Source organism: Mus musculus, chromosome 2 (genome assembly GCF_000001635.26).
Source record: "Mus musculus strain C57BL/6J chromosome 2, GRCm38.p6 C57BL/6J".
NCBI lineage: Eukaryota > Metazoa > Chordata > Mammalia > Rodentia > Muridae > Mus > Mus musculus.
Window position 1 is genome coordinate 18,828,145 of NC_000068.7, and position 16,511 is coordinate 18,844,655.

The 16,511-nt window shown below is 44.7% G+C and overlaps 1 protein-coding gene across 8 annotated transcripts in view; it reads right to left on the bottom strand.

Moving 5' to 3' along the window:
• Positions 1–14,110: 14,110 nt before the first annotated feature.
• The window catches only part of Pip4k2a (phosphatidylinositol-5-phosphate 4-kinase, type II, alpha), a 156,037-nt gene continuing 153,636 nt past the window's right edge, over positions 14,111–16,511 (bottom strand). For 5 of the 8 annotated variants that reach the window (NM_001355147.1, NM_001355148.1, NM_001355146.1 and 2 more), the window contains one exon: positions 14,112–16,316. In NM_001355147.1, coding sequence (NP_001342076.1) covers positions 16,239–16,316 — 78 coding nt within the window. In that variant the 3' untranslated portion in view covers positions 14,112–16,238. Of the gene's footprint in view, positions 16,317–16,511 lie in introns of all 8 variants that reach the window. The other 3 variants (XM_006497396.4, XM_006497394.4, XM_006497397.3) reach the window with 1 other exon arrangement.

Genomic DNA, 16,511 nt, shown 5'->3' on the forward strand with positions numbered 1-16,511 from the left:
CCACAACTAACAAAAGGGCTCAGACAGTCTCTGATCTTCTCCTCCGAGAGATCATCCCTCGATTTGGTGTCCCGCTCTCTCTCCAATCAGACAACGGACCTGAATTTACCTCCCAAGTTTTTCAGATCCTATCTAAGGCCCTAGACATCCCCTGACACTTTCACATCCTTTACCACCCTCAATCTTCAGGCAAGGTAGAAAGAACTAACAGCTCCTTAAAAACTACTCTTGTTAAACTGTCACAGGAACTTCATCTTGATTGGGTAAAGCTCCTGCCCCTGGCTCTTTTCAGACTGTGAGCTCTCCCCAAGCGACCTCTCCTCATCTCACCTTTCAAATTCATGTACGGACGTCCAGTCCTAACTCCTGGTTTCTTGCCCAAGCACTCTCCCCTCCCAGATCATTTGCTTACCCCATTACTTTCTCATCTCCGTTCTCTCCTATGGATCTTTGCTGACCATCACCTACCTCAACCACACTCTGTTTCCTGCCCACTACCTGTTAATATTGGAGACCAAGTCCCTTTATCTCCTCCAGGTCATCAGCCTTCACCCCTTTCTCCTAAATGGCAGGGCCCTTTTAAGGTAATCCTTGTAACTCCTACAGCTGCCAAGCTTGAGGGACTCTTTCATTGGGTCCACTTGTCTCACCCGAAACCCTTCATTCCCCCACCTAAAGATGATTCTTCTTCATACACGTCGACCCTACCAGGACCGTGCCTTGTTAAGCTCCGGAAGACATCAAGACCACCCGTCTTGTCTGCCATCCTAGAGAATGAGGCTTCACTCCGGCAGATCTGTTCCTCCATCCGCATATTATGACCTCTATACCTGTTTTCTCTTTGACCAGACAAAAGATTATTGCAGAGAATGGCCAGATGAGTATGGGGGCTCCCATACTGGTCTTGTGAGATACACATGCTAGGGACACGGATTAATCATTTCTTCTATTGATTCCGCAAGATACTCTTTTTCTACATTCGAGATCCATGGGATCCCAGGTGGGAAATAGGAGTTGCTGGTAAGCTCTACTGCAAAGCTCAGACTAGTTCTCCAGTGAGTACTATCCACATTCAGAGAAAATATGTCTCCATCGCCCCTTGTCTTATTAATCTCATCTCTATATTCCTTCAGCAACAAGTACAACAAATTTCTAACCAAACTGTTAATCAGCTCCTGTTACAGGATTACCAGCTGTTGCCCACAGACAGTTACCAGATTCTGATGGTGAAGACCAGATATACCCTGAAAAGTGACGACGCCCCTAAACGGCAGGAAGTAGCTTAAGAGACACAACGCCCTTATTCCCTCTTCACCATTGGTTTCCCCTCTCTTTTTCTCCCTTTCTTTTTATAATAACAAGAAGGGAGGAATGTTAGCACCAGGACACTCCAAGCCCCAGCCTAAATATGTGACCCTTGACCTGTGCTGCTAGGCCAACAGCCCTCAATCCCACAATCCACTTGGCTCAGTTCCCACCCTCATTGGTGTGACACCATTTTCCATATAAATTAGGGGATCACCCCCTCCTCTCTCTCTCTCTCTCTTTTCTCTTCTTCTCTTTCTTCTCTCCCCCCTCTTTCTCGCTTTTTCCTCTTCTCTGCCCTTTTACCTGCTTTGCTGCCCCTCTATCTCTGGACAATAAACCTCTTCCACATGGAACCACAATAAATAAATAAATAAATAAATAAATAACATAGAAATATGATAAAGACTGTGTTTTCATTTTAATCCCAGGTGTGGGATCAGGGGCAGCAGCTGACTATGATTTGCCTCATGCTCTAACAAGGGTGTGATTTTTGTCAGCTGCAGATAGTATGTGAATGTGTGATGTTGGAATTCTGGGGACTTTTTGGAGGATATATAAATGCTAGAGCTCAGATAGTGAGGGCTGTTTGACTGGTTGGTGGTTGGATGCTGTTGGTTGTGGTTTGTCAAATGGTTGTGTGGGAAGGGACGAAAAGAAGAAATTAGGTATCCTGAAGGACAAGCTCAAACTTGCCCTTTGAAACTCAACACCCCTATTCAGCAGGAAGTAGTAATCATTGTCCCCTTTCTCCTACATCCCATTTTCTCTCCTATCTACTGTTAGGCAGTTCCAAGGGTACAAAAAGACAGGTAGAGAAGGATGGAAGAAAGAATAACCCACAATGTAGCCATAGTCTGGTTACAATTCTGAACTGGTATTTTAAGGCAAACACGGTGAGTCTTACTCAGAGACACCCTGTGAAGGTAAAGATTCAACACAGTGAACTTGTCTACAACCCCAGCATGTGGAAGCAGGGAGTTCAAGGTCATCCTGAGTTACATAGCTCCAGCCTAGCTTCAACTCTAGAGTGAAACTTTATCTTCACAAAGCAAAGAGTGAAAATACACATCAGAGAGAAAGAATGGATGAGAAGGGAAGGACAATTTCCTGATAATATCGTTCACAACAGGAAAAAGTAGAAACTAGGAATGAAGATGGAGCATCAACAGATGTCAGAACCAGATAGCGTGTATAGCATCCCACCCACCTGACATGTCAGATGACGGCGTGAGGATGCAGTCACTCATCTTCAAGGCATCAATTAAGGATTCTGGTGCAACCCCACAGTCCTGAACAATCTGGGAGGCAGGAACACTGACATGTGCTAAGGCTTGACATTCAACAATCTTATTTCATTGCCAGCAAAACCATGTGATCTACATAATGGTCCCTTTCCAGGAGCATGAAACTCAAGCTCTGAAGACCACCCATAGTCACAGGGCTCGAATTCAAGCTGAGATTTAAAGGAACCCAAGTCTGTCCTCTTAAGGTTTGTGTAAATGCAGGCAGCAGGCAGAGGGCAGGAGCCTGAGCCTTATGGCACAAGGCTGGAGTTACCCAGCATGCTGGCTTGGAAGCTCTCTTGGTTTGCTGACTTCCACATTGTCACCAATTCATACACAGCTTAACACATAATAGAAACCTAATAAAGGTTTGTTAAATGAGGTTCTGATGGACATGCTGCATAATCACGTCCTGAGGTCGGCCTTTCCCATTTATTTAGAGATCTCCTGTCTTGGCAGCATGTACTGTTAGTTCTGGTTTTACAAGTGTCTGGGACACCTGCCTGACAGCCTGGACACAGCCTCCTACTCAGCCCCGTCCCTCTGCTGATTGTTATGGCTGCTGTCTGTGGACATGGAGCTGCTGTTGACATCTGATTCACATGTCTGGCTTGTTCTTGGCCCTGTGAGAATTATGGTTGAGGAATAGCAAATAAGTAAATAAAAAAAGTGAGAAATGAAAACGAGGAAGGAGAAGAGGGTGGGAGGTTTGTAGGGGGTAGTCTCACCATCTTATTTTCACAGGTTGTTAAGTGCTGAAGGGACATCAATACAAAGCTAATGAGGAGGTAGGTTGACATCTGGTCCCACCCCTGACTCTGGCGATTCAGACCAGCTCTGACACTGTCCAACCAGCAACCAGTTGGAGTCTAAGTGTTGTCAGATTTATGAAATCTGCCTGGGCTGTGGAGAAGGTAGAGGTGAGATTTTTACTCTAGATGAAGCTACAACATCTGCTATAAATACTGAGACTTAAAAGGCTGACTCACGGCCCTTTGCACTTCTTCCCACACCTGCAGAAGTTCATATGTAAAAAGGAAAATTTTACTTAACTTGGACCTGGGATGGATATCTTCATGTCCTCTGTGTCCTTTGCATGTCCCTTAAATTGTCAGCACTGAGTGTTTCTCTCTACTCTAGAGCAGGCTCCAATAAATGGAACTTTTACTGTTTCTAAGAATACTTGGTTTTGTTTCTAAGACATTACTGGCTGGTTTTGTGTCAACTTGACACGTTAGAGTCACCAGAGAGGAAATGCCTCCTTGGGATCTGCTGTAACGCATTGTCTCAATTAGTGATCAATGGGGGAGAGCACAGCCCATTCTGGGTGGTGCCATCCCTGGGCTGGTGGTTCTGGGTTCTATAAGCAAGCAGGCTGAGCAAGCCATGGGAAGCAAGCCAGTAAGTAACACCCTCCATCTGCATCAGCTCCTGCTTCCAGGTTCCTGCTCTGTGTGAGCTCCTGTCCTGACTTCCTTTGGTGATGAACAGCAATGTGGAAGTGTAAGCCAAATGAATCCTTTCCCCCCCAACCTGCTGTTGGTCATTGTTGCAGCAATAGAAACCCTAACTAAGACTGACAGGGTCCAACGTTAGCACAGGCTGCCCTAGAACTCACAACCCTCCTGCCTTAGCTTCTGCAATGCTATGATCATAGATGGCATGAGGAACCATTCTGGCCTATTCCTCAGTGCCATGCAGTTAGAAATGAGCAGGGAAGGCAAGTTATGCTCCTGGATCTTGGAGCCTCATGCTGACTTTTTAATTTAGTGATGTAAATTCCTAAAACAGGGGTGAGAGAGTGAATGCTCCAGTGGATGCCCTCGTGGACACGCTAGAGTATATACAGTGTAGAGTATATAGAGACCCGTCTTCCATCATTTCCCAGTCCAAGTATCTCATCCAGCCAGTGAAATGTTCTCCAGAACACAGCCATGAGACTAAACACAGCCATAACACTTCGAGCTTCATTAAATGTTTTCAAACAACATCTGGAGACTTGACTAAACATCTTAAACCAGAAATAACAAACTAAGAACAAACAAAAACAAATTAAAATATGATGCAAGTACTATTGGACTTGGAGAAACAATAGAAAAAAGTTCAAAATTATATCAGCAATAGAGATGCAATCTTATGATGCCCAAGGGAGAACAGAGTCCAGCAGAAACATTTTTTTTTTGTTTTTGAGACAAAGTCTCACTGTGTAGCTCTTGCTGGCCTTGAACTCACAGGGATCCACTTGACTATGCCTCCCAAATACTGTAATTAAAGATATAAAACATTATTATTATTATTTAAGATTTTATATACACTATCAAGCTATATGCAACTTAGAAAAATGTACTTTCCTTCTTCTGATTTGATGCCCCATTTCCCTTTGTGGCCTAGTCCTCACGGCTGGGACTGCCAGCCCAGTGCTGAGATATGGTGACGTTATTTCAGGTTCTATTTTTGTTTCTGCAGTGGTGGAGATAGAACTCTCGGCGTGGCACAGGGTGGATGAGTGCCAGCCCTACCACTGAGCTATGCTCACAGTCCCTTGGATTAACTTTTCTAATCTCTGTCCTTCGTGTGCACAGCTGCTGCCCTTCCTCACCTAGAGTAATGGCCAGCTAAGGACTGAACGAACTTTCCCTTACATGCCTTGAGACTCCTGAAAGGCTCTGTGTTTTTTGGCACATACCTTCAATGTTCCATCCACTTGAAACTTTGTTATCCTTACTGCATGTAAATAGCCTTCTAGCTCTTCAGGATAATGGTGGGAATTTCCACAGTCCTTAATGGATACCCCACCGCACAGATTCCTTGTCTGTCTATCTATCGCCTGTCTACATATGACTAAACGCATATGTAGCACACACACATGTATATGCATGTTTGCATGTATATGCTTGTGTATGTGTGCATGTCTCTAGAGAGCTGCAAATCTATTTTGTCTCCACCAGTGGGTTCTGGTTTCAGTTATTGGTGCTGTGAGAATGTTTGTTTTTAGGGGTGTTGTGGGCTGTATGGAGGGGAACATAGAGGACAGAAAATAAAACAAACAAAAAAACCCTCAGTGTTCCTTGGGTGTCAACTGTCCTTGACCCAGCCTTATAAACTGCTGCAAGCTTCCGGTTGATGCCCAGAGCGCTGTCACAGTTGATTATGACAAGTGTTCTTAGTGGTCTAATTCCACAGGCACATGGATTTGCAGAGAATCTTTGTTTTTGATGTACAAACTCTCCATCATTGGCAAGCCATGGAGTTCTTGAACACACTCACAGTGCCATTTTGGCCTGTGTATTAGCAGGCTGGCCTCAGACACAGCCCCCAGAGTGGTACAGCTGCATATGGGCTCCACATTTTTATGTCTTCACAGAGCGTGGCTAGACTATTGGCCAAGATCTGACTCTATTATTCTTTCATTTATTTATTTTTAGTTAAGTAATTAACTAATTAATTAATTATGTTGACTGTTGGGTACATGCTTACTTACTTTATTTATTTATTAAACTAATAAAATTTATTTTAAAATATACAACTCAGTATTGACATTTTTTTAAGTCATCAAAATCATTTATAATATGGAAGTCAGACAAGTGGGAGTTGCTTCTCATCTTCTGACCTTGTTTTGGGGCAAGGTCTCTCTTATTGTTTCTATCCATGTGCTGTGTACTGTAAGTTAGCTGGCCCATGAGCTTTCAGACAGGAGTGCTGGGATTACAGATGCACACCACTATAGCTGACTTTCTATGTGGATTCTAGGGTTCAAACCTGGCCACCAGGCTTGAACAGCAAGCATTTTACCCCAGTGAGCCATGCACCTGAGCCCCAACTGCATTTTTACTTCTCATTTCCCAAGAATCGGTCAGAGACCACATACTGTCATGGGTTCTCCATGACCTCTCCCACGTCTTTGAGGTAGATGTCCTCTTTACTCAACCAAGTCCAAGGGTAGTGCTGCTCTGTGTCCCTAATGGCAAAGGCTGTTTTCCATTGGTGTTGATAGAGAGAGCACACTGGTAGCAGCAGCCACAGTACACACAGGGATCCTGGGACGAGCTCACTGGTCTTTACTTCACCATCCAACTGTGCTTCCTGCTCTTGCTATGGAACAGCCCGCCAAGCACCTGGAGCACTTCTCGAGGAAACACAGTAGGGATATCTGTGGGAAGCCACATGTGCCGTTGCAGAGTGGCACTGACTACTGCTGGCCACCACGCATAAGTTTGGACAAACAACCAATGTGTACATATGCAGTAAAGTTTTTTGCAAAGACACTGCCTGGCCCGGGCATGATAATGAGGCTTTGAGAGTATAACTAATCAGATGTGAGGCATGCAAATGAGGTATGATAATGAGGCTCTGTGAGGTACAGAGAGAGAGAGTAGCCAATCAGATGAGGAACATGCAAATGAGGCGTAGTGCATAACCAATCTGGGTGTGAGACACGCCTCTCCTAGGCCTATATAAGCAGCACCAGTTCTGGGCTCGGGGTCTCTTCGCCTCTGCAATCAAGCTCTCCCAATAAACGTGTGCAGAAGGATCCTAGAGGTATCTATCCTTTTGCTTGTCGCATGGAATCGGCATTTGGGATTGTGGAAGCTGACTAGATTTGTCCTAATTCCCAGATTTAAGTCCAAGTGAGGAACCGCCAAAAGAACAAAGGTATGGTTCACTGACTATCCTGAATTTGGCTGAACCGAGAGCTTGACAACAGGAAGGTTGTCAACGTTGCCAGCCCTGAAGACTGTCTGTATTCACGGTGGCCATATGTTCTGTTTACTCGATGTGGCTATTTATAGAAACATAGACCTGCTGATTCTCAGGAACTCATCTTCATCAATTGGAAAAGGGAGCTGGGATTAGGAGGGCCCGTACTCAGAAGCTAAGCAGAAAACCCACTTTCCTGCTGGATCAGCCATCACGTTCAAAATGCAGAAGTGTGGCAAATCAGGAAGCAGTTGCTGCCTGGAACGTGGTGTTTCTGACGCTGTGTAGTGTACTGGACTCACAGGTTACTTGACTGACTGCCAGTGCAGTAGGAAGGGGCGTGCTCACCAAATGCATCCTACCCACCATTACAGCAGAACTAGGGAGAAAAGTGGACACATGAGTTGCTATGAAAGCCTTAACCAGAACTTCCTGAGGAATAATAATAATAATAATAATAATAATAATAATAATAATAATAAAGTATAAGAGAGACTGGATGATAGAAGAGCACAGCATTTTTCTAACAGGTGAACAAGCCTGGGCATCTTGAAAAAACTGACGTGTGTGTGTGTGTGTGTGTGTGTGTGTGTGTGTGACATGTAGATTAGTCAATATATATTAGTTTTTTCTATCTATATGCATTAGTTTTTCCCTCTCTATATGCACACATATATGTATATATAAATTATTTCATAAGAATATAAGATGTCATATATGTTAAAAAGTGTAACCATCTGTTTTTGTAGTGTGTTAACAAATGGACTGAATAGTTTATATTTAAGATCCTTTCTAAGTGGCTTTCAGCATAGGAAACCCAAAGTCACTTTCCCTTTCCCTTCAGTAAGAAGCGTGCAGTTGGGCCAGCTTTAGTGCAAGCATGAGGGACTGTATCTCTGGACAGAAAGTCTGAGTTCTCCATGGTCCATGCAGGTTTCTGGGGCCAGGTGCGATGACAGAGGGAGACTGGGATGTGACATACACATATGTAGTAAAGATACGGAGTCTTATATCGTGAATGTGCTGAAGACAGGAAATCTAACTACAGTGGGTGTATGAGTTAGGAAAAGTCATAGGAAAAGGAATGACAGGGAGTTACAGGAGAGAGACGGTGGCTCACATGAAGGCTTGCCAAACATTAGGAGTTAGTTTCATTTTCTCTTGTCTTTTTTTAAAAAAAAGAATAATTCTCCTTTATCACTGCAATGAGAAAGCCAGTGGGTGTCAGAATAGCCACAAACCAGAGTTAATCACTATGCACATGAATGCCAGAGTGGTAATACATACTCCTTATTCACAACAACTAAAACACAACAACTATTAATGTGGAACCTTGCTGGCAGACTTTGATGCTTTTTTCAAACTCTGTTTTCTGTCATACCACAGATAAGAAGTAAATGAAGGAATGGCCATCTGTGTCCCTGGTTTTGAAGGGATGACACTGGAATACTTAAATGAGTTCTGCTTTGCAGCTGAACAAATTTCTCCTGTCAAGGGCACATGGGGAATGCTTTAGGCACTGTGGCTGCGATGTCTCTGCCTCAGTCGTGAACTTTGTTGTTGCAGTCTGAGAGAAGCCATAGAAAATACTGTATGAATGGACAGGACTATGTTTTGATAAAACTTTATTAATGATTTAAAAAAAAAAAACAAAAACAGTGGGTTGGAATAGCCCTCTGCCAGGGCTTTTCTGGCTTCTGTTATAATCGACAAAAAAAGCTGTTTTGTTCATCGATTAAGAGAAGGTCTAGAAAAAAGGGGAAGAGAAAGATGCACATTAGAAAAAGTGTTTGAAATGTGTGATGAGTGGGCTAGGGTAGATGTTGGCAAAGTTTTTGCTAGGAGTGGTGGGTTTGCTTGTAGCCCCAGCACTGGGTAAGTGGAAACAGCTCTTAGAGTTTGTTGGCCTAGATAATGTAGCCTAAGAAGTGAGCCTGAGATCCCATTAACACACTCTGCCTCAAACATTAAAGTGATTAACTCTTGCTCCTGTGGAATGATAGCCAGTGTTGTCCTCTGGCTTCCACATATGCATGTGAACCCACACATACACATGAAAACACACACACACACACACACACACACACACACACACACACACACAGAGAGCGGTCAGTGAGAATGGGGTAGGTAAGTCAGTGGTTTCCAAGCCCAACCAACCACTTATGCCATATCTAAGTTCTGCCTCTAGAGCCTGACATTCGGTAGGCTTAGGAATATTTTTATATGCTTCAGAAAGATGGTCAGTTAGTGTTGTCAGTTTGATAGGATCCAGAATCATCTGGGGATGGGCCTTTGGGTATGCCAGGGGAATATTATCTCGATTGCGTTCATCGAGGCAGGGAGACCTGCCTACTCTGTGTGTCCCGCTTGGGTTGTATAAATGGAGAAAGGGAGGAGATTTGCCGTGCACATTCACCACTCTCTGCTTCCCGATTGTGCATGAGTCAGGCTCCCGTCACCATGACGGACTGGAGCCTCAAACCATGAGCCAGAGAAGAAAGAGCCTTCGCCCCCTTAGTTGCTTTGTAGAGTATTTTATCACAGCAGCAGAAAAATAAACTCAAAATGAGACTCCCTGATTTAGAAAAGCAAAAATTAAATTACTGACTGTTGGACTAAAGGGAAACGGTAGGGAAACCTGTGGTGCTGTAGATGTACTCTCCTTAGAGTGAGGGTGGGATCCCAGGCTATGAGAGGCCCAAGTCTACCACCATACATGAGACAGACATCCAGTCTGAATGGGAACAGCGCTGAGTTTTAACCTTGGCTATGCCACCATAGTGACCTTAAATAACTCACTCAGATTCTCCAGTCTAAGGTTTTGTGAAACAAGGCAGTATGAAAACAGAGAAACTCCTGGTGGACCCTAGCTAACTGGAGCAAGGAGAGCATAAAGAAGGGGCTTTCATAATATACCCCTGCGAGAATCACTAACCACAACACTAGCAACCCACCACAACCGTACACACACAGTTCATTCATAGGAACATCGGCCTAGTAACGACCAAGCCAACTGGGGACCAGTGGTGCCATTGGATCACTATCCAAGAATAATTATCCAAAAACAAGTACCATCTGCATTAGTTCAACTTTCAAAAATTCTTCTCACTCTTCCTTGATCTTCCCACAGAGCCCAGGTGTAAGCCTCCCATAGCTAACTAAAGTCACGCTGCACCTTATTGTTCTTCACTTGTCACACCAACAAGTGTTGGGATTTTATAAGACAGATTTACTGCAGCCCGGACTATGAAATTATCATCTTCTGTTTCCTCATTTATGAAGTTAGGCTGAACAGTGTTTAAAATAGAAAATTACAGATGGTGGCATGTAACTGCTCCTTGGCAGTTCCCATGTGATGAACAAACAGAACACATTTCTGGGGGACATTCAGTCTGATAGAAAGGTACCCACTGTATCCAACGGGGTTTTCTTTCAGAAAGGAACTAGGTTGAGCGCCTCCTCTCTCCCTGGTGCACTCGCTCTGTGCCCACCTGACTACCGCCAAGGCAGGCTGGCGAGCGGCTGAGCCAAGAGCTGTGGAGGAGTGGGCCAGGCTCCCATTTCTGGGACAAACACCAGAGGCTGTCACCTTAAAATGAGACAAGATACATTTCAGCTCCTGGTTTCATGGCTACTGGGCCCTGATACCTTGGGTCTATGTGTCATTGGTAGAAAGCCTGTTTACCTTCTGATGGCTGGGAAGCACGGAGACCAGCAGGCTGAGGCACACACCCATCTCAAGGGCATCCAGGTGCAACAACCTGCAAAAGTCAGTTTTCTTATCCCACATGTGGTTTCCAGGGATCGAACCCAGGTCAACAGGCTTGGCAGCAAGAGCTTCACCCACTGAGCCAGCTTGCCAACCCCTACCCTCTCTTTTCGACTAGCACATATTCGCTGTACAAAATAACCAGAATCATTATGACGTTTTCAAGAATAACACATATTTTGGTCATATTCACCCTCCAATCATCGCATCATTCCCTTCCTTCCCAGTGGTCTCCTTTCTCATCCCTCTTCTAGAATAATATTCTTTCAAAGGCTGACTCTGCGAATGAGAAGTTGTATTGTCTGAGACTGACTTGACTCACTTAATGTAGTCTACAAATCCCTTGCATTCCCTGTAAATGACAGTTTCATTTTATTATTGTGAAATAGAACTCCCATTGTGTACAGACAGCATATTTTTTAAAAACCATTAGCTAATTGCTGGACCTCAGGCTGTTGTGGTTATCTTGGCTATTATGAACAGCAGCTGCGCAGTGAGCGTGGGTGGGGCTGGGAGATGGTTCGGGGATAGAGTGTCTGTGAAAGTATGAAGGTTGGAGTATGCATCCCTAGAAACCATGTAAAGTTGGACAGGGGTGGCAGCTGCTGTAAGCCCAGCACTCAGGAGGCAGAAACCAGAGATCCCTAAGGCTAGCTGGCTGGGGAGGCTAGCCAGAATTGGTGAGCTCCAGGCTCAGCGAGAGATCCTCAATCCATAAAGAAAAGCTTGATGAAAAAAGGTCAACTCTGAGTGTCTACACACATGCACGGGTACTTACACATATATGCATATATATACACATGCGTGAGCACGCACACACACACACACACACACACACACACACACACACTGTACATACAGTACAACAGGGACCACAACAGCAACAGCAGCAGCAACAACAACAAAAGAGGAAGTTCAGGTATCCTGACCCAGCATCCTTTGGGTATATACCCTGGAGTGGGAAGCTAGGCCACTCCAGTTTTTTTGGGAACCTTCATACTGATTTCTGTAGCTGCTGCATTAGCATCATATCAGGGTCCATTTCCACCTTTACTGATATTTGTTGTCTTTTTTTTTAATTACTTTACATCCTGTTCACTGCCCTCATCCCGGTAGTCACTAACTCCCACAATCCTTCCCTCCCTTATTTCCTCTAGGTGGGTGGGGGCCTCACTGGGCCCCACCCCTGCTGCACTTCAAGGCTCTGCAGGGCTAGGCACTTCTTCTGCCACTGAGGCCAGACAAGGCAGGTCAGCTAGAAGAACCTATCCCACAGACAGGCAATAGCTTTTGGGCTAGCCCTTACTCCAGTTGTTCAGGACCCACATGAAGACCAAGCTGCATATCTGCTACATATGATCTGGGAAGCCTAGGTCCAGCCTGTATATGCTCTTCGGGTGGTGGTTCAGACTCTGAGAGCCCCAAGGATCCAGGTTAGTTGATTCTGTTAGTCTTCCTTCTACTCTTCTGTAAGATTCCCCAAGCTCCATTCACTGTTTGGCTGTGGTGTCTGTATCTGGGTCAGCTGCTGGGTGGAGCCTCTCAGAGGATGACTTGCTCCTGTCTTCGATGGCACCTGAAGAGGCCACCTCCTGTATCCAGACAGGAGCCCCAGTAGAGCAAGAGAAACACCAACCCTCCCACAAAACTTTCAACCCAAAATTTATCCAGTTTACAAGTAATGCAGGCATGCGGGAGAGAGCAGAGGCTGAGGCAATGGCCAGCCAAGTCCCATGGGCAAGCAGCACTTACTATTAATCCCACTCTGTTGTGCTTGCAGACAGGAGAAAGGCTTCCGTTCTTCAGGATAGCCATTCTGACTGGGGTGAGATGCGATTTCAGTGAAGCTTTCATTTGGGTTTCTCACATAAACTCCCACCCTCCACAGTTTCTACCTCCTTTCAGGAGCGCCACGGACTGGGGACCGAGTACTCAACACACAGGTCTCAGTGGCAAATTCAAGATGCAAATAACAGGAGCAGATGACTTGAGTATAGGAACTCCAAAGGCACAGCAGAGCATCTGCCCTGTGGGAAAAATATTTTATGATTCAAACAAAACAATCTCCACATTATGTAACTAGGGCTGAGTAAACGGTGCCTTAAGAAAATGACGTGCACGTGTGGGTGAGACGGATGCGTCTGCTGTACCAGCTGAGGGCCTGAGTTTAAACCTCTATTGCTTATGTAAAAAGCCAGGCATGGCCACACCTTCAGATCAAACAAACAAACAAACAAACAAACAAACAAACCTGAACTAAGCTCCTGGCTGACCAGCATGAACTCAGCACTTATGTTCTTAGAAAAATGCATGTCAAAATTACTACGGGCAAGAGTGGAAACCATAGCGACCCCAGAACTTCTGGGAAAATTGGAACTAGAAGTTCAAAGGCCCAAACCTCACTAGTCAGACATCTAGGACAAAGAAAGAAGAAGTGTTGCATGTAAACAGCGGATGAGTTTCAAACATGCTAAGTGGTTAAAAACATGAATACATGAAGACTGTAACAATTTACTTCCACAAAAGCTCAGTGCTACCTATGGAGGGGCACTGAGAACCTTGAGTTTTGACTCTCTCTCTCTCTCTCTCTCTCTCTCTCTCTCTCTCTCTGTGTGTGTGTGTGTGTGTGTGTGTGAGAAAACCTGAGGTCTGATATCAAGAGTCTTCCTCAACATCTACCTCATTTGGCTTACTGAACCCACAGCTTGCCAACATGGCGAGTCTAGCTTGTCAGATGCCGTCTCTCCCACCTTTGGCGTGCTGGACTTACTGGTTAGCTGCTATGCCCACCTGGCATTTATGTGGGCGGTAGAGATCTTAACTTGGAACTTAATGCTTGTGCGCCAAGTGCTTTCCCTGGTGAGCTATCCCCAGCCCTGGGATTGCTGGGTAAGAAGTCCATGTGTTGTTTATGTGTCTCATCCATCGCTGTAGATTGAAGGTCAGGCCCTGGAGAGGTAAAAGCTGCCACATTCCTTTACCTTTCCACAGAATGACTGGGGACACCCCAGTCCCATCACAGTTCGTCTCCAGCACAGAGAAGCCAAACTAAGAGAGTCATCAAAGTGCTTTATTCGTAAAGCCCGGATCATGACTCGAGCGCACACTGTTAGCACTGTTCTCGCTCTTGTCCAAACAGCTTATTGGGATGACAGAGATGGTTACAGACAAAAACCAAAGCAGTTTTGTAAACTTCTAAAAGCATACAGATTGGCCACAGAGGAAATGGTTACTCAGATCATGTATATGTACCTTCATTTTTTTAACTTTAGGGTCTCGGGTTTGTAAGTTTGGGGATCAAAGGTTAAGAGCAGAGCTTCAGAACACTCAAACGGATCGGACACCACAGTTAACAGTGCCCGGAAACGGAGTCAACTGGTTATTTTAAATGCATCAGGTACAGATGTGTACAACTATGTTACAGTGAGTTAGCATCATCCGCTAATGCATCTGTGGCAGGTCAGTACACAGGAGTCAGATGGTGCTGATGCTGGCTTCCAGATGCTGAGAAGGCAGCCCACACATGTTGGGCACAGCTGGACCTGGAGAGGCCAAAAGGAAAGTGACTGGGAAGGCAGCCTGGCAGGGGACTTGTTGACTTGTAATTATTGAAGGGTGGATTTTTTCCTTTCTAAAACTGCCTACAGAAACCATCTCACATTTGAGACAGGGGCTTTTAAAGGCACAGCTGCCAAACAGCGTGTAAGTTGGTAATGGACTCTAAGCAAATCTAGGACTCTGTAACTTGAGGCCTTTTAGGAATGCAGGGAAGTTGGAAGATACATAATTGATGCTGGAAGGTTTTTGTTTTGTTTTGTTTTTTAATCTCAGTTACACACGATCAGCACAGTTTAGGGCAATGAACTTACATAACCAGATTTTGAGTTTAATTTTTTTATAGAAAAAAAACCCCACTAGATTGATAAATACACATCTTGAGGAACAAAATCCTTTTGCTTTTATGTGATAGACTGTCTACTAAGTACTCTCAACAAAACACTCACTCAGAAACACAACTGCAAGACATATCTCAAAACACAACAAACATTATGTTCCCTACACTGCAAAATGGCTTTACATGTAAACTTCAAAAATCACATGCTGTATATTAAATTTTTAGATTCAAAAATATCCCTGTTTCTCTAACCATGTAAACAGTAAAACTGAGGGTTTCAGTTAAAGGGATAATTCATAACAAAATTCCATTCCTAAACAATGGCTAAACATAAACCATAACTGGGTTTGCCTTCGGCCACTGGAGGGTTTGAACTCCCTGCTCATCTTCCTGCATTGGGAGATGTAGCCGCATTTGCCCCAAACTATGCACCTTTCAGGGACGTTTTACATCTGTTTTGCAGAGTGACTTTCTGCAGTGCAACTTAAGGATGGTAACAGTGATGGGCTCCAGGCGAGAAGAGAAATGCAAGTGGTTTTCCTGGAGGTGAAATTGTTGACAGGTTCTTGGCATCAGACTCTTGGAAGATGAAGGGCTTAGCCTGGGACATCTGGGGATGTTGACAGTTTAGGAGGGAACCCTGAACCAGTACACAGGGAGATGCTTGTATCCCTTTACCAGGGCTGTGGGCTTAGGTAACCACTATTCAGAGTAGTCTTTCTGTGGGCCAGAAGTGTAACATTTGATATAAAATTTTCTTTCTTTTAATCACCATCATTATGAGCATGATCATCATCATCACCACCACCACCACCACCCTGATGAACAATCTCATATCTTTCAAGTCAGAAAACAAACTGATCTACAGTTTCTCTTGTGGTGCTGCATTGAGGTGCATTTCCGTTCCCTTCCCCCACGGGCTCATCTCTTCATCTATCCGTGGGGCCACAGCTGGAATCAGAGGGGTCTGGCTGTTACAAGCTCTGATTCAAGCTGATCAGTTTTAATTAATTAATTAATTAATTATTTAAAAAAATGTGCGCGAGAGTGTGTGCACGCACGTGTGTGCACACGTACAGAGTCAGAAATAGCGATGCTGGGAAATATCAGGTAGCTGTTAAAGCGAGTAGCCCCCAACTTCAGTCATGTCAGCTTGAAGATGTAAACAAGGCTTGCTTCCTGCAAGGTGAGCGCTTCCTGGGGTTCGGTTTTCCTTTTCTTCCTACCCTGAAGCCACCACCAGCCTTCCCGAGTTCATGCCCATCCGGGGCTGTGCAGAAGGTTACAAGATGTGCCCAATAAAGTCCAAAAAGCGCTTGGAATACTGCTCTGGGTTCACAGTCGAGATCTCAGCTCCAGCCTAGGGGGTGGTGAAGGAAAAGGATATTGATCGTGAAGGATAAAGAATGCTCATGATCGCCCCAAGTTACCGTTCAGTTTCTACAGCTATTTCCAAAAGCGGCTGAACATTAAGACAGCCATTTATTGTGGGGAGCTGGTAGCAGGGGACTGAATCTAAGGCCTTGAACATGTTTGGCAAGCACCTCACCAACGA